At 41.9% G+C, this 21,287-nt stretch overlaps 1 protein-coding gene and 22 non-coding genes across 23 annotated transcripts in view; 21 read left to right on the forward strand and 2 right to left on the reverse strand.

Annotated features, from left to right (window-relative positions):
* The window catches only part of eogt (EGF domain-specific O-linked N-acetylglucosamine (GlcNAc) transferase), a 75,643-nt gene extending 55,042 nt beyond the window's left edge, over positions 1-20,601 (reverse strand). The window contains exons 1-6 of the mRNA XM_033625822.2: positions 20,508-20,601; positions 18,011-18,266; positions 15,946-16,046; positions 15,537-15,645; positions 15,202-15,296; positions 15,011-15,115 (exon numbers count right to left, since the gene is read on the reverse strand). Of these exons, the coding sequence (XP_033481713.1) occupies positions 15,011-15,115; positions 15,202-15,296; positions 15,537-15,645; positions 15,946-16,046; positions 18,011-18,217 (617 nt within the window). The 5' untranslated portion in view covers positions 18,218-18,266; positions 20,508-20,601. The remainder of the gene's footprint in view (positions 1-15,010; positions 15,116-15,201; positions 15,297-15,536; positions 15,646-15,945; positions 16,047-18,010; positions 18,267-20,507) is intronic.
* Positions 442-513, forward strand: trnae-cuc (transfer RNA glutamic acid (anticodon CUC)). Its single transcript has one exon. It is a non-coding gene; the product is annotated as a tRNA-Glu (tRNA).
* On the forward strand, positions 1,020-1,091 carry trnae-cuc (transfer RNA glutamic acid (anticodon CUC)). The gene has a single exon. It is a non-coding gene; the product is annotated as a tRNA-Glu (tRNA).
* Positions 2,189-2,260, forward strand: trnae-cuc (transfer RNA glutamic acid (anticodon CUC)). The gene has a single exon. It is a non-coding gene; the product is annotated as a tRNA-Glu (tRNA).
* On the forward strand, positions 2,767-2,838 carry trnae-cuc (transfer RNA glutamic acid (anticodon CUC)). The gene has a single exon. It is a non-coding gene; the product is annotated as a tRNA-Glu (tRNA).
* On the forward strand, positions 3,347-3,418 carry trnae-cuc (transfer RNA glutamic acid (anticodon CUC)). Its single transcript has one exon. It is a non-coding gene; the product is annotated as a tRNA-Glu (tRNA).
* Positions 3,948-4,019, forward strand: trnae-cuc (transfer RNA glutamic acid (anticodon CUC)). Its single transcript has one exon. It is a non-coding gene; the product is annotated as a tRNA-Glu (tRNA).
* Positions 4,527-4,598, forward strand: trnae-cuc (transfer RNA glutamic acid (anticodon CUC)). The gene has a single exon. It is a non-coding gene; the product is annotated as a tRNA-Glu (tRNA).
* trnae-cuc (transfer RNA glutamic acid (anticodon CUC)) lies at positions 5,105-5,176 on the forward strand. The gene has a single exon. It is a non-coding gene; the product is annotated as a tRNA-Glu (tRNA).
* trnae-cuc (transfer RNA glutamic acid (anticodon CUC)) lies at positions 5,685-5,756 on the forward strand. Its single transcript has one exon. It is a non-coding gene; the product is annotated as a tRNA-Glu (tRNA).
* trnae-cuc (transfer RNA glutamic acid (anticodon CUC)) lies at positions 6,286-6,357 on the forward strand. Its single transcript has one exon. It is a non-coding gene; the product is annotated as a tRNA-Glu (tRNA).
* Positions 6,864-6,935, forward strand: trnae-cuc (transfer RNA glutamic acid (anticodon CUC)). Its single transcript has one exon. It is a non-coding gene; the product is annotated as a tRNA-Glu (tRNA).
* On the forward strand, positions 7,442-7,513 carry trnae-cuc (transfer RNA glutamic acid (anticodon CUC)). Its single transcript has one exon. It is a non-coding gene; the product is annotated as a tRNA-Glu (tRNA).
* On the forward strand, positions 8,034-8,105 carry trnae-cuc (transfer RNA glutamic acid (anticodon CUC)). Its single transcript has one exon. It is a non-coding gene; the product is annotated as a tRNA-Glu (tRNA).
* Positions 8,614-8,685, forward strand: trnae-cuc (transfer RNA glutamic acid (anticodon CUC)). The gene has a single exon. It is a non-coding gene; the product is annotated as a tRNA-Glu (tRNA).
* Positions 9,215-9,286, forward strand: trnae-cuc (transfer RNA glutamic acid (anticodon CUC)). Its single transcript has one exon. It is a non-coding gene; the product is annotated as a tRNA-Glu (tRNA).
* trnae-cuc (transfer RNA glutamic acid (anticodon CUC)) lies at positions 9,793-9,864 on the forward strand. Its single transcript has one exon. It is a non-coding gene; the product is annotated as a tRNA-Glu (tRNA).
* trnae-cuc (transfer RNA glutamic acid (anticodon CUC)) lies at positions 10,371-10,442 on the forward strand. Its single transcript has one exon. It is a non-coding gene; the product is annotated as a tRNA-Glu (tRNA).
* Positions 10,963-11,034, forward strand: trnae-cuc (transfer RNA glutamic acid (anticodon CUC)). Its single transcript has one exon. It is a non-coding gene; the product is annotated as a tRNA-Glu (tRNA).
* trnar-acg (transfer RNA arginine (anticodon ACG)) lies at positions 11,441-11,513 on the reverse strand. The gene has a single exon. It is a non-coding gene; the product is annotated as a tRNA-Arg (tRNA).
* trnae-cuc (transfer RNA glutamic acid (anticodon CUC)) lies at positions 11,976-12,047 on the forward strand. The gene has a single exon. It is a non-coding gene; the product is annotated as a tRNA-Glu (tRNA).
* On the forward strand, positions 13,160-13,231 carry trnae-cuc (transfer RNA glutamic acid (anticodon CUC)). Its single transcript has one exon. It is a non-coding gene; the product is annotated as a tRNA-Glu (tRNA).
* trnae-cuc (transfer RNA glutamic acid (anticodon CUC)) lies at positions 13,630-13,701 on the forward strand. Its single transcript has one exon. It is a non-coding gene; the product is annotated as a tRNA-Glu (tRNA).
* Positions 20,602-21,287: the final 686 nt, after the last annotated feature.

Genomic DNA, 21,287 nt, shown 5'->3' on the forward strand with positions numbered 1-21,287 from the left:
ATACTGGATATTGGCAGATTTGTTTCAGCACTTGCCATTCACATGTCAAAGGAGTGGATGTGCAGATCGTTCTGTGTCGTTCGTGTCTCCAAATAAAACCATTCATAAACAATGGACCTCTTTCACACCAGACATTTTCACTTGTCACAGTAGGAAAAGCACAGGTGAAACTGGTAACATCAGCGATGGCTCATTTCCCTTACGTCGCCCAGTAAGCTAATCCAGATAGCTAGCATGGACAAAACTAGGGTCTTCCCTAAGTGGAATGCCGCTAACATTAATCTTATTAAATATACCTGTGCTTTTCATACTATGACACGTCAAAATGTCTGCTGTGAAAAGAAGTCTATTTACAAATCAATGTCTTTAGGATACATAAATCACGGAATCTATAGACACAAATACATCGTGAAAAACTGGGCTCAAAAGCCCATTGACAAGTCCCTGATGGTCTAGTGGTTAGGATTCGGCGCTCTCACCACCGCGGCCTGGGTTCGATTCCCAGTCAGGGAACATAGCTTTGGCCCTATCTAGTGACTAAAAATTACAAGCACATGGGGACCTGCACTCCAAAATCATACTGGATATTGGCAGATTTGTTTCAGCACTTGCCATTCACATGTCAAAGGAGTGGATGTGCAGATCGTTCTGTGTCGTTCGTGTCTCCAAATAAAACCATTCATAAACAATGGACCTCTTTCACACCAGACATTTTCACTTGTCACAGTAGAAAAAGCACAGGTGAAACTGGTAACATCAACGATGGCTCATTTCCATTATGTCTCCCAGTAAGCTACTCCAGATAGCCAGCATGGACAAAAGTAGGGCCTTCCCTAAGTGGAATGCAGCTATCATTAATCTTATTAAATATACCTGTGTTTTTCATACTATGACACGTCAAAATGTCAGCTGTGAAAACAAGTTTATTTACAAATCAACATCTTTAGGATACATAAACCATGGAACCTAGACACATATTATACATCGGGAAAAACTGGGCTCAAAAGCCCATTGACAAGTCCCTGATGGTCTAGTGGTTAGGATTCGGCGCTCTCACCGCCGCGGCCCGGGTTCGATTCCCGGTCAGGGAACATAGCTTTGGCCCTATCTACTGACTAAAAATTACAAGCACATGGGGACCTGCACTCCGAAATCATACACTGGATATTGGCAGATTTGTTTCAGCACTTACCATTCACATCACAAAGGAGTGGATGTGCATATCGTTCTGTGTCGTTCGTGCCTCCAAATAAAACCATTCATAAACAATGGACCTCTTTCACACCAGACATTTTCACTTGTCACAGTAGGAAAAGCACAGGTGAAACTGGTAACATCAACGATGGCTCATTTCCCTTACGTCGCCCAGTAAGCTAATCCAGATAGCTAGCATGGACAAAACTAGGGCCTTCCCTAAGTGGAATGCAGCTATCATTAATCTTATTAAATATACCTGTGCTTTTCATACTATGACACGTCAAAATGTCTGCTGTGAAAACAAGTCTATTTACAAATCAACATCTTTAGGATATATAAACCATGGAACCTAGACACATATTATACATCGGGAAAAACTGGGCTCAAAAACCCATTGACAAGTCCCTGATGGTCTAGTGGTTAGGATTCGGCGCTCTCACCGCCGCGGCCCGGGTTCGATTTCCGGTCAGGGAACATAGCTTTGGCCCTATCTAGTAACTAAAAATTACAAGCACATGGGGACCTGCACTCCGAAATCATACACTGGATATTGGCAGATTTGTTTCAGCACTTACCATTCACATCTCAAAGAACACAAAGGAGTGGATGTGCATATCGTTCTGTGTCGTTCGTGCCTCCAAATAAAACCAATCATAAACAATGGACCTCTTCCACCCCAGACATTTTCACTTGTCACAGTAGAAAAAGCACAGGTGAAACTGGTAACATCAACGATGGCTCATTTCCATTATGTCTCCCAGTAAGCTAGTCCAGATAGCCAGCATGGACAAAACTAGGGCCTTCCCTAAGTGGAATGCAGCTATCATTAATCTTATTAAATATACCTGTGCTTTTCATACTATGACACGTCAAAATGTCTGCTGTGAAAACAAGTCTATTTACAAATCAACGTCTTTAGGATACATAAACCACGGAACCCAGACGCATATCATACATCGGGAAAAACTGGGCTCAAAAGCCCATTGACAAGTCCCTGATGGTCTAGTGGTTAGGATTCGGCGCTCTCACCGCCGCGGCCCGGGTTCGATTCCCGGTCAGGGAACATAGCTTTGGCCCTATCTAGTGACTAAAAATTACAAGCACATGGGGACCTGCACTCCAAAATCATATTGGATATTGGCAGATTTGTTTCAGCACTTGCCATTCACATGTCAAAGGAGTGGATGTGCAGATCGTTCTGTGTCGTTCGTGTCTCCAAATAAAACCATTCATAAACAATGGACCTCTTTCACACCAGACATTTTCACTTGTCACAGTAGGAAAAGCACAGGTGAAACTGGTAACATCAGCGATGGCTCATTTCCCTTACGTCGCCCAGTAAGCTAATCCAGATAGCTAACATGGACAAAACTAGGGTCTTCCCTAAGTGGAATGCCGCTAACATTAATCTTATTAAATATACCTGTGCTTTTCATACTATGACACGTCAAAATGTCAGCTGTGAAAAGAAGTCTATTTACAAATCAATGTCTTTAGGATACATAAACCACGGAACCCAGACGCATATCATACATCGGGAAAAACTGGGCTCAAAAGCCCATTGACAAGTCCCTGATGGTCTAGTGGTTAGGATTCGGCGCTCTCACCGCCGCGGCCCGGGTTCGATTCCCGGTCAGGGAACATAGCTTTGGCCCTATCTAGTAACTAAAAATTACAAGCACATGGGGACCTGCACTCCGAAATCATACACTGGATATTGGCAGATTTGTTTCAGCACTTACCATTCACATCACAAAGGAGTGGATGTGCAGATCGTTCTGTGTTGCTCGTGCCTCCAAATGAAACCATTCATAAACAATGGACCTCTTTCACACCAGACATTTTCACTTGTCACAGTAGAAAAAGCACAGGTGAAACTGGTAACATCAACGATGGCTCATTTCCATTATGTCTCCCAGTAAGCTACTCCAGATAGCCAGCATGGACAAAAGTAGGGCCTTCCCTAAGTGGAATGCAGCTATCATTAATCTTATTAAATATACCTGTGTTTTTCATACTATGACACGTCAAAATGTCAGCTGTGAAAACAAGTTTATTTGCAAATCAACATCTTTAGGATACATAAACCATGGAACCTAGACACATATTATACATCGGGAAAAACTGGGCTCAAAAGCCCATTGACAAGTCCCTGATGGTCTAGTGGTTAGGATTCGGCGCTCTCACCGCCGCGGCCCGGGTTCGATTCCCGGTCAGGGAACATAGCTTTGGCCCTATCTAGTAACTAAAAATTACAAGCACATGGGGACCTGCACTCCAAAATCATACACTGGATATTGGCAGATTTGTTTCAGCACTTACCATTCACATCTCAAAGAACACAAAGGAGTGGATGTGCATATCGTTCTGTGTCGTTCGTGCCTCCAAATAAAACCAATCATAAACAATGGACCTCTTCCACCCCAGACATTTTCACTTGTCACAGTAGAAAAAGCACAGGTGAAACTGGTAACATCAACGATGGCTCATTTCCATTATGTCTCCCAGTAAGCTAGTCCAGATAGCCAGCATGGACAAAACTAGGGCCTTCCCTAAGTGGAATGCAGCTATCATTAATCTTATTAAATATACCTGTGCTTTTCATACTATGACACGTCAAAATGTCTGCTGTGAAAAGAGGTCTATTTACAAATCAATGTCTTTAGGATACATAAACCATGGCATAAACCATGGAACCTAGACACATATTATACATCGGGAAAAACTGGGCTCAAAAGCCCATTGACAAGTCCCTGATGGTCTAGTGGTTAGGATTCGGCGCTCTCACCGCCGCGGCCTGGGTTCGATTCCCGGTCAGGGAACATAGCTTTGGCCCTATCTAGTAACTAAAAATTACAAGCACATGGGGACCTGCACTCCGAAATCATACACTGGATATTGGCAGATTTGTTTCAGCACTTACCATTCACATCTCAAAGAACACAAAGGAGTGGATGTGCGTGTCGTTCGTGCCTCCAAATAAAACCATTCATAAACAATGGACCTCTTTCACCCCAGACATTTTCACTTGTCACAGTAGGAAAAGCACAGGTGAAACTGGTAACATCAACGATGGCTCATTTCCCTTACGTCGCCCAGTAAGCTACTCCAGATAGCTAGCATGGACAAAACTAGGGTCTTCCCTAAGTGGAATGCCGCTATCATTAATCTTATTAAATATACCTGTGCTTTTCATACTATGACACGTCAAAATGTCTGCTGTGAAAACAAGTCTATTTACAAATCAACGTCTTTAGGATACATAAACCACGGAACCCAGACGCATATCATACATCGGGAAAAACTGGGCTCAAAAGCCCATTGACAAGTCCCTGATGGTCTAGTGGTTAGGATTCGGCGCTCTCACCGCCGCGGCCCGGGTTCGATTCCCGGTCAGGGAACATAGCTTTGGCCCTATCTAGTGACTAAAAATTACAAGCACATGGGGACCTGCACTCCAAAATCATATCGGATATTGGCAGATTTGTTTCAGCACTTGCCATTCACATGTCAAAGGAGTGGATGTGCAGATCGTTCTGTGTCGTTCGTGTCTCCAAATAAAACCATTCATAAACAATGGACCTCTTTCACACCAGACATTTTCACTTGTCACAGTAGGAAAAGCACAGGTGAAACTGGTAACATCAGCGATGGCTCATTTCCCTTACGTCGCCCAGTAAGCTAATCCAGATAGCTAACATGGACAAAACTAGGGTCTTCCCTAAGTGGAATGCCGCTAACATTAATCTTATTAAATATACCTGTGCTTTTCATACTATGACACGTCAAAATGTCAGCTGTGAAAAGAAGTCTATTTACAAATCAATGTCTTTAGGATACATAAACCACGGAACCCAGACGCATATCATACATCGGGAAAAACTGGGCTCAAAAGCCCATTGACAAGTCCCTGATGGTCTAGTGGTTAGGATTCGGCGCTCTCACCGCCGCGGCCCGGGTTCGATTCCCGGTCAGGGAACATAGCTTTGGCCCTATCTAGTAACTAAAAATTACAAGCACATGGGGACCTGCACTCCGAAATCATACACTGGATATTGGCAGATTTGTTTCAGCACTTACCATTCACATCACAAAGGAGTGGATGTGCAGATCGTTCTGTGTTGCTCGTGCCTCCAAATGAAACCATTCATAAACAATGGACCTCTTTCACACCAGACATTTTCACTTGTCACAGTAGAAAAAGCACAGGTGAAACTGGTAACATCAACGATGGCTCATTTCCATTATGTCTCCCAGTAAGCTACTCCAGATAGCCAGCATGGACAAAAGTAGGGCCTTCCCTAAGTGGAATGCAGCTATCATTAATCTTATTAAATATACCTGTGTTTTTCATACTATGACACGTCAAAATGTCAGCTGTGAAAACAAGTTTATTTGCAAATCAACATCTTTAGGATACATAAACCATGGAACCTAGACACATATTATACATCGGGAAAAACTGGGCTCAAAAGCCCATTGACAAGTCCCTGATGGTCTAGTGGTTAGGATTCGGCGCTCTCACCGCCGCGGCCCGGGTTCGATTCCCGGTCAGGGAACATAGCTTTGGCCCTATCTAGTAACTAAAAATTACAAGCACATGGGGACCTGCACTCCAAAATCATACACTGGATATTGGCAGATTTGTTTCAGCACTTACCATTCACATCTCAAAGAACACAAAGGAGTGGATGTGCATATCGTTCTGTGTCGTTCGTGCCTCCAAATAAAACCAATCATAAACAATGGACCTCTTCCACCCCAGACATTTTCACTTGTCACAGTAGAAAAAGCACAGGTGAAACTGGTAACATCAACGATGGCTCATTTCCATTATGTCTCCCAGTAAGCTAGTCCAGATAGCCAGCATGGACAAAACTAGGGCCTTCCCTAAGTGGAATGCAGCTATCATTAATCTTATTAAATATACCTGTGCTTTTCATACTATGACACGTCAAAATGTCTGCTGTGAAAAGAGGTCTATTTACAAATCAATGTCTTTAGGATACATAAACCATGGCATAAACCATGGAACCTAGACACATATTATACATCGGGAAAAACTGGGCTCAAAAGCCCATTGACAAGTCCCTGATGGTCTAGTGGTTAGGATTCGGCGCTCTCACCGCCGCGGCCTGGGTTCGATTCCCGGTCAGGGAACATAGCTTTAGCCCTATCTAGTAACTAAAAATTACAAGCACATGGGGACCTGCACTCCGAAATCATACACTGGATATTGGCAGATTTGTTTCAGCACTTACCATTCACATCTCAAAGAACACAAAGGAGTGGATGTGCGTGTCGTTCGTGCCTCCAAATAAAACCATTCATAAACAATGGACCTCTTTCACCCCAGACATTTTCACTTGTCACAGTAGGAAAAGCACAGGTGAAACTGGTAACATCAACGATGGCTCATTTCCCTTACGTCGCCCAGTAAGCTACTCCAGATAGCTAGCATGGACAAAACTAGGGTCTTCCCTAAGTGGAATGCCGCTATCATTAATCTTATTAAATATACCTGTGCTTTTCATACTATGACACGTCAAAATGTCTGCTGTGAAAAGAAGTCTATTTACAAATCAATGTCTTTAGGATACATAAATCACGGAATCTATAGACACAAATACATCGTGAAAAACTGGGCTCAAAAGCCCATTGACAAGTCCCTGATGGTCTAGTGGTTAGGATTCGGCGCTCTCACCACCGCGGCCTGGGTTCGATTCCCAGTCAGGGAACATAGCTTTGGCCCTATCTAGTGACTAAAAATTACAAGCACATGGGGACCTGCACTCCAAAATCATACTGGATATTGGCAGATTTGTTTCAGCACTTGCCATTCACATGTCAAAGGAGTGGATGTGCAGATCGTTCTGTGTCGTTCGTGTCTCCAAATAAAACCATTCATAAACAATGGACCTCTTTCACACCAGACATTTTCACTTGTCACAGTAGAAAAAGCACAGGTGAAACTGGTAACATCAACGATGGCTCATTTCCATTATGTCTCCCAGTAAGCTACTCCAGATAGCCAGCATGGACAAAAGTAGGGCCTTCCCTAAGTGGAATGCAGCTATCATTAATCTTATTAAATATACCTGTGTTTTTCATACTATGACACGTCAAAATGTCAGCTGTGAAAACAAGTTTATTTACAAATCAACATCTTTAGGATACATAAACCATGGAACCTAGACACATATTATACATCGGGAAAAACTGGGCTCAAAAGCCCATTGACAAGTCCCTGATGGTCTAGTGGTTAGGATTCGGCGCTCTCACCGCCGCGGCCCGGGTTCGATTCCCGGTCAGGGAACATAGCTTTGGCCCTATCTACTGACTAAAAATTACAAGCACATGGGGACCTGCACTCCGAAATCATACACTGGATATTGGCAGATTTGTTTCAGCACTTACCATTCACATCACAAAGGAGTGGATGTGCATATCGTTCTGTGTCGTTCGTGCCTCCAAATAAAACCATTCATAAACAATGGACCTCTTTCACCCCAGACATTTTCACTTGTCACAGTAGGAAAAGCACAGGTGAAACTGGTAACATCAACGATGGCTCATTTCCCTTACGTCGCCCAGTAAGCTAATCCAGATAGCTAGCATGGACAAAACTAGGGTCTTCCCTAAGTGGAATGCCGCTAACATTAATCTTATTAAATATACCTGTGCTTTTCATACTATGACATGTCAAAATGTCTGCTGTGAAAAGAAGTCTATTTACAAATCAATGTCTTTAGGATACATAAACCATGGCATAAACCATAGAACCTAGACACATATTATACATCGGGAAAAACTGGGCTCAAAAGCCCATTGACAAGTCCCTGATGGTCTAGTGGTTAGGATTCGGCGCTCTCACCGCCACGGCCCGGGTTCGATTCCCGGTCAGGGAACATAGCTTTGGCCCTATCTAGTAACTAAAAATTACAAGCACATGGGGACCTGCACTCCGAAATCATACACTGGATATTGGCAGATTTGTTTCAGCACTTACCATTCACATGACAAAGGAGTGGATGTGCAGATCGTTCTGTGTTGGTCGTGCCTCCAAATAAAACCATTCATAAACAATGGACCTCTTTCACACCAGACATTTTCACTTGTCATAGTAGGAAAAGCACAGGTGAAACTGGTAACATCAACGATTGCTCATTTCCATTGTGTCTCCCAGTAAGCTACTCCAGATAGCCAGCATGGACAAAACTAGGGCCTTCCCTAAGTGGAATGCAGCTATCATTAATCTTATTAAATATACCTGTGCTTTTCATACTATGACACGTCAAAATGTCTGCTGTGAAAACAAGTCTATTTACAAATCAACATCTTTAGGATATATAAACCATGGAACCTAGACACATATTATACATCGGGAAAAACTGGGCTCAAAAACCCATTGACAAGTCCCTGATGGTCTAGTGGTTAGGATTCGGCGCTCTCACCGCCGCGGCCCGGGTTCGATTCCCGGTCAGGGAACATAGCTTTGGCCCTATCTAGTAACTAAAAATTACAAGCACATGGGGACCTGCACTCCAAAATCATACACTGGATATTGGCAGATTTGTTTCAGCACTTACCATTCACATCTCAAAGAACACAAAGGAGTGGATGTGCATATCGTTCTGTGTCGTTCGTGCCTCCAAATAAAACCAATCATAAACAATGGACCTCTTCCACCCCAGACATTTTCACTTGTCACAGTAGAAAAAGCACAGGTGAAACTGGTAACATCAACGATGGCTCATTTCCATTATGTCTCCCAGTAAGCTAGTCCAGATAGCCAGCATGGACAAAACTAGGGCCTTCCCTAAGTGGAATGCAGCTATCATTAATCTTATTAAATATACCTGTGCTTTTCATACTATGACACGTCAAAATGTCTGCTGTGAAAAGAGGTCTATTTACAAATCAATGTCTTTAGGATACATAAACCATGGCATAAACCATGGAACCTAGACACATATTATACATCGGGAAAAACTGGGCTCAAAAGCCCATTGACAAGTCCCTGATGGTCTAGTGGTTAGGATTCGGCGCTCTCACCGCCGCGGCCTGGGTTCGATTCCCGGTCAGGGAACATAGCTTTGGCCCTATCTAGTAACTAAAAATTACAAGCACATGGGGACCTGCACTCCGAAATCATACACTGGATATTGGCAGATTTGTTTCAGCACTTACCATTCACATCTCAAAGAACACAAAGGAGTGGATGTGCGTGTCGTTCGTGCCTCCAAATAAAACCATTCATAAACAATGGACCTCTTTCACCCCAGACATTTTCACTTGTCACAGTAGGAAAAGCACAGGTGAAACTGGTAACATCAACGATGGCTCATTTCCCTTACGTCGCCCAGTAAGCTACTCCAGATAGCTAGCATGGACAAAACTAGGGTCTTCCCTAAGTGGAATGCCGCTATCATTAATCTTATTAAATATACCTGTGCTTTTCATACTATGACACGTCAAAATGTCTGCTGTGAAAAGAAGTCTATTTACAAATCAATGTCTTTAGGATACATAAATCACGGAATCTATAGACACAAATACATCGTGAAAAACTGGGCTCAAAAGCCCATTGACAAGTCCCTGATGGTCTAGTGGTTAGGATTCGGCGCTCTCACCACCGCGGCCTGGGTTCGATTCCCAGTCAGGGAACATAGCTTTGGCCCTATCTAGTGACTAAAAATTACAAGCACATGGGGACCTGCACTCCAAAATCATACTGGATATTGGCAGATTTGTTTCAGCACTTGCCATTCACATGTCAAAGGAGTGGATGTGCAGATCGTTCTGTGTCGTTCGTGTCTCCAAATAAAACCATTCATAAACAATGGACCTCTTTCACACCAGACATTTTCACTTGTCACAGTAGAAAAAGCACAGGTGAAACTGGTAACATCAACGATGGCTCATTTCCATTATGTCTCCCAGTAAGCTACTCCAGATAGCCAGCATGGACAAAAGTAGGGCCTTCCCTAAGTGGAATGCAGCTATCATTAATCTTATTAAATATACCTGTGTTTTTCATACTATGACACGTCAAAATGTCAGCTGTGAAAACAAGTTTATTTACAAATCAACATCTTTAGGATACATAAACCATGGAACCTAGACACATATTATACATCGGGAAAAACTGGGCTCAAAAGCCCATTGACAAGTCCCTGATGGTCTAGTGGTTAGGATTCGGCGCTCTCACCGCCGCGGCCCGGGTTCGATTCCCGGTCAGGGAACATAGCTTTGGCCCTATCTACTGACTAAAAATTACAAGCACATGGGGACCTGCACTCCGAAATGATACACTGGATATTGGCAGATTTGTTTCAGCACTTACCATTCACATCACAAAGGAGTGGATGTGCATATCGTTCTGTGTCGTTCGTGCCTCCAAATAAAACCATTCATAAACAATGGACCTCTTTCACCCCAGACATTTTCACTTGTCACAGTAGGAAAAGCACAGGTGAAACTGGTAACATCAACGATGGCTCATTTCCCTTACGTCGCCCAGTAAGCTAATCCAGATAGCTAGCATGGACAAAACTAGGGTCTTCCCTAAGTGGAATGCCGCTAACATTAATCTTATTAAATATACCTGTGCTTTTCATACTATGACATGTCAAAATGTCTGCTGTGAAAAGAAGTCTATTTACAAATCAATGTCTTTAGGATACATAAACCATGGCATAAACCATGGAACCTAGACACATATTATACATCGGGAAAAACTGGGCTCAAAAGCCCATTGACAAGTCCCTGATGGTCTAGTGGTTAGGATTCGGCGCTCTCACCGCCACGGCCCGGGTTCGATTCCCGGTCAGGGAACATAGCTTTGGCCCTATCTAGTAACTAAAAATTACAAGCACATGGGGACCTGCACGTGGAAATCATACACTGGGTATTGGCAGATTTGTTTCAGCATTTGCCATTCACATGTCAAAGAACACAAAGGAGTGGATGTGCAGATTGTTCTGTGTCGTTCGTGCCTCCAAATAAAACCATTCACAAACAATGGAACCCTTTCACACCAGACATTTTAACAGGCAAAACTATTATTGTGTCATTACTATAAATATCAAATACAGCTTGTTTGCTGGTTAGAATATTAGATTCTGAGCTGCTATTATAGGTGCATATTATGAGCAATATTTTACATTTATGGTCACATTTGCTCACAATCTTCTCATCTATTGCAGCACAACTCTCTCCACAACTGTGGTAAAATGTTACCCGAGCCAGCCAGGAGTCGAACCTAGAATCTTCTGATCCGTAGTCAGACGCGTTATCCATTGCGCCACTGGCCCAGTTGTCCAAGTCAGTTCTAACAAAACAGGAGCATGCAGCACAAATCCCATCCCTACATTCCATTCCCATTTTCATTCACATATCAAAGAACGCAAAGGAGTAGATGTGCAGATTGTTCTCTGTTAGTCTGTATTAATGCCTCCAAATAAAACCATTCATAAACAATGAACCTCCTTCACACCATTTTCACTTGTCATAGTAGGAAAAGCACAGGTGAAACTGGTAACATCAACAATAGCTCATTACCATTAAGTCTCCAATACCAGGGCCTTCCGTACAAGGAATGCAGCTCTCTTAATCTTATTAAATATACCTATGCTTTTCATACTATGACATGTCAAAATGTGTGTTGTGGAAACAAGTCTATTTACAAATCAACGTCTTTAGGATACATAAACCACGGAACCTGTAGACACATATCATACATCGGGAAAAACTGGGCTCAAAAGCCCATTGACAAGTCCCTGATGGTCTAGTGGTTAGGATTCGGCGCTCTCACCGCCGCGGCCCGGGTTCGATTCCCGGTCAGGGAATATAGCTTTGGCCTTATCTAGTGACTAAAAAGTACAAGCACATGGGGACCTGCACTCCAAAATCATGCGGAAATCATACACTGGATATTGGCAGATTTGTTTCAGCACTTGCCATTCACATATCAAAGAACACAAAGGAGTGGATGTGCAGATCGTTCGTGCCTCCAAATAAAACCATTCATAAACAATGGACCTCTTTCACCCCAGACATTTTCACTTGTCACAGTAGGAAAAGCACAGGTGAAACTGGTAACATCAACAATGGCTCATTTCCATTACGTCTCCCAGTAAGCTACTCCAGATAGCCAGCATGGACAAAAGTAGGGCCTTCCCTAAGTGGAATGCAGCTATCATTAATCTTATTAAATATACCTGTGCTTTTCATACTATGACACGTCAAATTGTCTGCTGTGAAAACAAGTCTATTTACAAATCAACGTCTTTAGGATACATAAATCACGGAACCTAAAGACACATATCATACATCGGGAAAAACTGGGCTCAAAAGCCCATTGACAAGTCCCTGATGGTCTAGTGGTTAGGATTCGGCACTCTCACCGCCGCGGCCCGGGTTCGATTCCCGGTCAGGGAATATAGCTTTGGCCTTATCTAGTGACTAAAAAGTACAAGCACATGGGGACCTGCACTCCAAAATCATGCGGAAATCATACACTGGATATTGGCAGATTTGTTTCAGCACTTGCCATTCACATATCAAAGAACACAAAGGAGTGGATGTGCAGATCGTTCGTGCCTCCAAATAAAACCATTCATAAACAATGGACCTCTTTCACCCCAGACATTTTCACTTGTCACAGTAGGAAAAGCACAGGTGAAACTGGTAACATCAACAATGGCTCATTTCCATTACGTCTCCCAGTAAGCTACTCCAGATAGCCAGCATGGACAAAAGTAGGGCCTTCCCTAAGTGGAATGCAGCTATCATTAATCTTATTAAATATACCTGTGCTTTTCATACTATGACACGTCAAATTGTCTGCTGTGAAAACAAGTCTATTTACAAATCAACGTCTTTAGGATACATAAATCACGGAACCTAAAGACACATATCATACATCGGGAAAAACTGGGCTCAAAAGCCCATTGACAAGTCCCTGATGGTCTAGTGGTTAGGATTCGGCGCTCTCACCGCTGCGGCCCGGGTTCGATTCCCGGTCAGGGAATATAGCTTTGGCCCTATCTAGTAACTAAAAATTACAAGCACATGGAAATCATACACTGGATATTGGCAGATTTGTTTCAGCATTTTCCATTCACATATCAAAGAACACAAAGGAGTGGATGTGCAGATCGTTCTGTGTCGTTCATGCCTCCAAATAAAACCATTCACAAACAATGGAACCCTTTCACACCAGACATTTTAACAGGTAAAACTATTATTGTGTCATTACTATAAATATCAAAAACAGCTTGTTTGCTGGTTAGAATATTAAATTCTGAGCTGCTATTATAGGTGCATATTATGAGCAATATTTTACATTTATGGTCACATTTGCTCACAATCTTCTCGTCTATTGCATCATACATCGGGAAAAACTGGGCTCAAAAGCCCATTGACAAGTCCCTGATGGTCTAGTGGTTAGGATTCGGCGCTCTCACCGCCGCAGCCCGGGTTCGATTCCCGGTCAGGGAATATAGCATTTAGTCTCTGCTGGTGGCCATAAATTCATGTTCTCAAGAGCTCAGGGATTTAAGCAAAAATAATGTTTTGACTGAAGCATTATTCACGCTGCAGCCAAGTCACACACCTCATCTGGAATTTGTAAAACATATATTTGACTCCTGCTTAACAAATAACACAATATATAAATGTATGAGATTTTAACTAGCACCATTCCACACAGTACCATTGCTGCTATTCTCTAATGTCTGTAAAGGTAATTTGATTACAAATTCATTGAAAAATGTTGATGGGCCAGACATTTTCAGCAGCAAGCAGGTTAATGAAAACTTTTTTTTTAGCTATTGGTAATGACAAATTTTAAACAAATGCAAATGCAATTTATCGTTTTACATTTGAAATAAAAAATATATATCTATATTGTTCACATATCTGACTGAGGAACAACACAAAGTGCAGAAACATAATAAGCATAACAAGTGGCATTAACAGTAACCAATAAGACACTCACTCTCTCTCTCTCTCTTTCTCTCTCTCTCTCTCTACTGGCATCTCCCAACAGTCATGTTTACAACGGCAAAGTGACTTCATAATATAAATAATACCTCACTGGAAACAAATCTAAATTGTCAATTAAAAAAAAATATTACTCCTGACGTCACTATACTGAGTGAAAAAAAGTAATAATATGTAAGCATGAAGAGCAAAAACATCAGCGTTAATCATTCATCCTGCTCTCTGTTCCCCCTCGACTGAGGAGACTCACTGTCTGCAGGTCGGCTACCTTAGGTACATTTTAAGATGAGTGGGAAACTAAGTTAAACAGTTAGCCTATATACAGACAGCTTTCATTTTAGTGCAATCTGCTTGTGTAAACCAGGATTGTAAACACTGACAGCAAAGAATGAGAGACTGCGGACAGAGAAGACTGAAATATTGCTTTCTACATGCTGAACAGGTGTATTAATAAAGCATTTGCTTTTTACTGGCAGGCGTTTTATTGCACTCACTTACAGTAACATAATGACGCATGAAACCAAAACTGGTCATGTTGAAGCTTATTAATACTACAGTCTTGATTGATTTTGCCCCAAGCCGTTTAATACCTGGTCTCAGGACCCATCCCTAGCTGGCCACTTGGAGGTTGCTTCTCGGCCAGATATGGCCCACAGGCCACCAATTCAAAAGGCCTGGCCTATATGTACTCCAAATGGTGGAAATCAGTCGTAGCAACAGAAAACTTTAATCTGTGAGAGCTCAGACAAAAGTCACTGGCTAAAGCTCTGTAACCAAATGTGTGAGTGTGTGTGTCCTGCCTCACCAAGATTGCAAGGGGCTCTTGTGCTCTCCCTCGACAGCAAGGGCTCGTTTGTTCAGTCTGCAGCTACCTCCAATCTCACCCTCTTGAATGAAGTCCTCCTTGTACCTGCAACATAAACATGGATGAATTTCACTGTCATCTGTGTCAGTGAAATGTTTATTCATGTACATATCACTTTCAAGAATACTAACCTCTCATGACTTCTGCGCGGCTTACGCAAGTCCAGGTAAAGGTTGGACGCCTTACAGAAGCGAGTGTGGCTACTGCATTTTAATGTTGAGTCCCCCTGGAAACATATTAAGAGTATACATATTTAGTATTGACGTGATATTATTGCTGGACCTTAAAAGATTATGAGAGTGGTCTCTAAACTACACTCTCTCTACACTACTGTTTTTGAACAGCAAATTATGTGCAGGCCCATTGTCCATGGACTCCTTTGTTCAACACTGGGTCTGTTTCTACCTGTTGTTTATTCCTGTTGACTCAGTAGGCCCGTGGGAACGAAGGAAATGAGCAGACTTACTGGCTTGCTGGCCTTGCAGAGTGTTTTGAGCTCAGAGAGGCGCTCCTTGACGTAGCCAAAATCAGCCTGCTTCCAGAAAAGCTCCTGGGCTGCCTCCAGAGAACGGGCCCTGACAGATCAGAGACTCAGGCAGATCAGCAAAGCCAGAAACCATAATGGTTCATCAGTGATGCATGCTGTGACTACACTCCCACTTTGGAAAAATAGTGAAGACTGTGGTTGAGTTAATTAAAAACCGGTTAATAAAAGATTACTATTGTTCGTCATACTTAAAATTACTGAGAATCTGACACATCATGGATGGTTGCCAGGAGTGTGTGACAAGTAAATGATGTAAGCTGCATTATATTTCAGCGCAGGGCAAAGTGGGAGCATAAAGTGTGTTAAAACATAATGTGAGGAACAGTACCATCCTGAGTCGGCTTTGTCACAGACTGGGTAGTTAAAGCGCTTTCCTGGATCACAGTTCTTCTCGTATCCCCAACAGGCAGACAGATCCTGTAGTGCATCCTGTTGTAAAAACAAGTGTGAATATTTACAGTGTGTGTTTGTGTATGTGTGTGAGAGGAAGACCAAGAGAGAAAGAGAAGCCCTTTCTACACAGAGATTGCGCTTAAACCCACTACTAAATCCCTTCTTTATGCCTCCTTTGTATTTTTACACAGAACCAAATGATGGCGGCATCATGTCACTCCAGTGTGTGACTTTAAATGCATGCCAGCACCATGGAACCAGAAGAGGCATGACAGGCATGATGTGTAAGACAACTGCGTCGGCCCCTAGTGTGACATTAAACAAAAGTGTCTGCAGCACTTTATAAACAATAATAATGGCATAACACAGCGATAACAACAATCTGCTGTCCCTGTTACATGGGGGCTGAGCTTATCCTCTGTTCGGAGGGTAAGAAGCTATCAAAACTCATTGTTTTTTCGATTTGCAGACATTTACAGCCGCTGTTCTTCTTTGAGTTAGCCTCTAACTGAAACTAGCTGCTTTTTAACCCGTCCTGCCCATGGTTCTGTTCTGCCGGCTGTCCTGTTTATACACACACTGTTTCAGTTACTATCTCTCATGGCAGCTTAGGGGCGGGACAACTCTGTACCCCAATTATGCAAGTGGCCTACATACATACATACAGAATGGCAAGGCGGCATAATAGCACCATCACACCAAAAATCAGACCAGTTACATGTCCATTTAATGAGCTAACTGAGTTGCAATTAGGGCTGTCAACGAATATTCTAAATTCGAATTTAAATTCGAATTTGAAAAAAAAAATGGACCTTCGAATGTGAAAATTGATATTTGATTGTGGAGAAAAAAAAAAACACCACTGCAGCTGTCGTCTTTGCGAGTGGGAGGTGGGAGCGGCCACGGAGCTGCGCAGTGCGGCGCAACCGGTGTGGATGACACAATTGGTTAACTTGGGCGCAGAAAGGAAACTGGCTTCGCTTCGAGGCGCTTCGAGGCTATTCGCAGCGCTTCCGCGGGCAGTGTGGCCTGACGGGTCAGAGAGGGGGGGCAAGCGAGAGGTCTGCGGTCGTTTATAACGTAATGTTATAGATAATTGTTTTATGTGTTTTAATGTGTAGGTATGTAAATGTTTTCAAAGACGTTCATGCTGAAATAAAAATACCTACAAGTAGTTATGTTTCCTTGTATTAATACATACAGAAGTATATTTCCTTGTATTAGTTTGCCCTCTTGTGGACATAATGCGGAAAAAAAAAATTTGAATGGTTCGAACCTATGAGTTATTTTTAGAACGAATATTCGAACGTCATTTTTGAGCAATTTTGACAGCCCTAGTTGCAATATTTTTATTTTAAAAATAAGATAGCTTTACACAGTAGTAAGAATCAAAAACATGCTTTTCTCTAATACGCTTCTTTCTAAAATTGTAATTGCAATTGTAAAGTAAACTTAAGCATTAGGGTTGAACAAAATGCTCTACATAATACAGTTAATTTTTGAACAAGTTACAAGAGTACTAACACTTACAGACAAAAATGAATCCTAAGGAATGAAAATATTTATCTTTGTGGAAGTGCAACATCGATCTTTCCTAACTTTTTTAAATCATCCTGTGTGAAGCATTAGTGTGACATCACAGACAAAATCTCAGGACAATCTTTTGCATCTTCTTGAAAGCTACAGGAGAGTAATGTCCATTTACACACACACCAGTGTATAAAAATTTTAAGTGAGTGCGATCTCCATTCAATAATGTGCTGGCTATTCAGACAAACCATAATGCTGCTATCTTACACAACACCAACAGCAACCACAATTTCACAACAAGTTGCATGTTGTTATTTGTCACGATCTAAATCTTAAAGCACTTGACAGTCAATTAACAAAGGGCTTTGTGAGAGCTTTTCCTCACAGTACAGCACAACGAACTAACATGCTACCACTCTACACTGAAAAAATATTTGAACAGTGAAAAGCTGACAGAGTGCATATCTTACTTTAAAAGGGCAGAGTGGGTCCAGGCGGCATTGCTTGGCGACTCTCTTGTTGTTGTAGAGGAAGTAGGGTACGTGCTCTGGCGGCAGGGAGATCCTGCTGTAGTTGAGCAGTGGTACTGGTGGTGGTTTGTGGTTGGTGTTCTCAGCCTTCTCAGTGATGACCACAGTGAAAGAAAAAACAATGCCCAGCGCTACCAAGAGCAGCATAGTCAGAATCACACAGACATGTGAAATAGCCGCCTCTCTTCACAGCACTCTGGGGAAGAAAAAAAACAAGAAGAGACAAGAGACACAAACTCAGACTTGTACTCTGTAATCTTGGTTTAAAGCCTAACACCACAGTTTACAAGCATGTGGGCACAAGCAAGTGTGTGGGAGCGTAGCTCCAGGCAGATCTGAGCGCCTCACAGGGAAAGGGTCCTGTTGCAGGAAGTATTACTGACCTTTTTCCGACTGTTGTCTCAGCTATCATGAGGGAGACTGAAGGGGTAAATGAAAACTGCTGGTAACAATGTGACCTATGCAGTTCCAGGTGGCCAACACAGACAAACATATTTCCATGATCTCTGCAATTCTGATAAGTATCAAGCATGTGCTTACACAGCCCAAAGCCACTGACATTCTTCACTCCTAATATCAATAATCAAAGACTATTAGTGTGACTGCTGTTACTGCAGTTAACACATTGTGCTCTTTAACAATGGCTCCCAAATCTGAACAGGCTCAAACATTAGACAGCAGTTAAAAACACTAAGGCAGGGGTGTCAAACTTATTTAAGTTCATGGGCAACACACAGCACAATTTAATCTTAAATGAACCTGACCAATAAAACCATCGCAAAATAACCTATAAGCAACATCACCTCCAATATTTTTCCTTTTCTTGTGTAAAGAATTACAAGTATACTCTGTAGACATTCATCCTTTTACAAAACAGTTCAACAGCCTGAGATGTCTTAAGAAAAATAAGTGCATTTTCAACATGTCTCAGTTTTTTTCACATTCAGTCAGTCTATGTCTCACTGTCATTGCATGTGCATTTAACCATACATGTCCTTATACAGATTTTATACAGTCTGATATAGATTCTTGTGAACTGACTCTGCCAATTGACAATATGTTGCACAATGTTCAATATCTTTAAACATGGTCACAATAAGTATTCACTGTTTTATCAGAGAACTATATTCTGGTCAGAATGGAAAAGCCTCTGAAGCAGAATTTTACATGAAGTAGGCAATGCATTGTTGAACTGAAACCTGGCACCTCTTAGTCGAGTCCAGGGGTGTCAATGTACAATGTCAAAACGTCCATCCATTTACAAAACAAGTGATGAACAGCCCTCAAAACCTCAGAAATGTACGTGCAAATGCAACAGTATGTCTCAGTTTTTCCCCATTCAGTCAATCTACTACTCACTTTCATTACATGTGACTTTGTTCATAATTTTCCATTTAAACTAAGCCGTTGAATTTAAGAAGCAGGTGAAGTCATCCCCTGCCTTACAGACCATTTACAATCCAAAATCTTGTCAGCACCTCAGCAGCAGGGCTCTACTAATATTGTTTCAAGGCAGAAGTCTGATACAAATTCTTCGTACTGAAGCTGCTGGTTGATAATATTTTGCACAATGTTTGATATCTTTAAACATGAACAGAGGAAGTATTCGTTGTTATTTCAGACAGCTGTATTCTGCTCAGTTTGAAAAGCCTCTGAGGAAGCATTTTACATGTTCAAATATCTCCTGCAACCTCTCAGCCTTCACATGTGCATCAAAACATCATCAAGCTACTGTAACGTTACTACAATAAAACAAAGGAAACAAAGGCTCCATCTATGAGAAACTTAATGAGTAAAGCTACATGTACATGACGAGCTGCACACTGTCTTATTGTAACTTCAGCTCCAACTTTAGCCAACGTTAATTGTCGCAAAGTTAACTTTATTAATTCGAGGTAGAGATTTTTTTTTTTTACAAGACTATAGTCAAATGTGTCCCCTAGGGTTATGCTATCATCTTTTTGTCGCGCGACGGCTCTCATAGAAAAGGCAAACTTCATGTTAGCAAGCTAATTAGCTTTAATTTGTAACGATGAAACTTTAAGCTAACGTTAGCGTCAATTAGTTAACTGAAAATAGCTTCTCTGTTACAGCCCGCCAGACCCACTCTGTGACCTAATATTCATGAGAGAGCATATGGAGATAATAACGCATTACTTACTCCTTTCTTTATCAGGAGGTAAACCATGAGAGTACTTTACAGGAGGCTAATGTGTGAAATATTAATGTGGCGGCTAACGTGCAGCGTTAACGTTTATCTTAACAAAGCCGTTAAGATCCCTTCATGGTAATTCAAGATGTATCGATGTGGCAGTGAAGGAACAGGACAGGAAAAAATCTCACATTTCCGCGGCACAAAACTTGCGACAGACACACAACTTAATATCAGTGGTTGGTGAAACAAGGTTGGTTAGACTTTCAGTGAGAGGCAGTTTACCTGAATGCACAGCCTGCTATTCTCCGGACTGAAGCGATGATGTTTCCCAGTGGTCGCCATAACACCGGAAACCTTATGCCGGCTTGCAATACACAGTGACAGCCACAGGATGGCGCTGTGTACCACACTTTGTATTTAGAGATACTGGAGGTGCTCTCCTGTGTTTCTAATCAGGATCATTTACAGTAAATGTTGACATAAAAACAACATAATCGATCTGTTAATTAAATGCATCAAATGCTGGGCTCACGAATTAAAGGAATGCAAAACTTTTAAATGGTAGCACCAGTTATCAAAATGTTTTACAACCCCTTGTTTGACATCTGTATCCAAACGTGGTTGATTAAATGTTTCCCTTTACAATAGGCACATCTGTTTATGTATGGGTTATGTAATATATGTTTAACATGGACAATGTTTGTGAATTTATTTAATTGATTTAATTGCACTTTAAAGGGACGGTTCACCCCAAAATCAAGAATGCTTGTTTTTCTTCTTACCTGTTGTGCTGTTCATCAATCTAGATTTTGGTGTGAGTTGCAGTACTGGAGATATTGGCTGTAGAGATGTCTGCCATCTCTTGAATATAGTGGACCTAGATGGCACTCAGCTTGTGGTGCTCAAAGCCCTCAAAAAATACATTTGAATAATTCTGAATAAATGTCTCTTTCCAGAAAACATGGCCTGGTTACTTAAGATAATCCACAGACCTTGTGAGCAGTTACATGTAAGAACTATTTTCTTTCTACCTAACAGCATCCACCAGGGGTGTAGCACCAA

The sequence above is a fragment of the Epinephelus lanceolatus genome, chromosome 1 (assembly GCF_041903045.1).
Source record: "Epinephelus lanceolatus isolate andai-2023 chromosome 1, ASM4190304v1, whole genome shotgun sequence".
NCBI lineage: Eukaryota > Metazoa > Chordata > Actinopteri > Perciformes > Serranidae > Epinephelus > Epinephelus lanceolatus.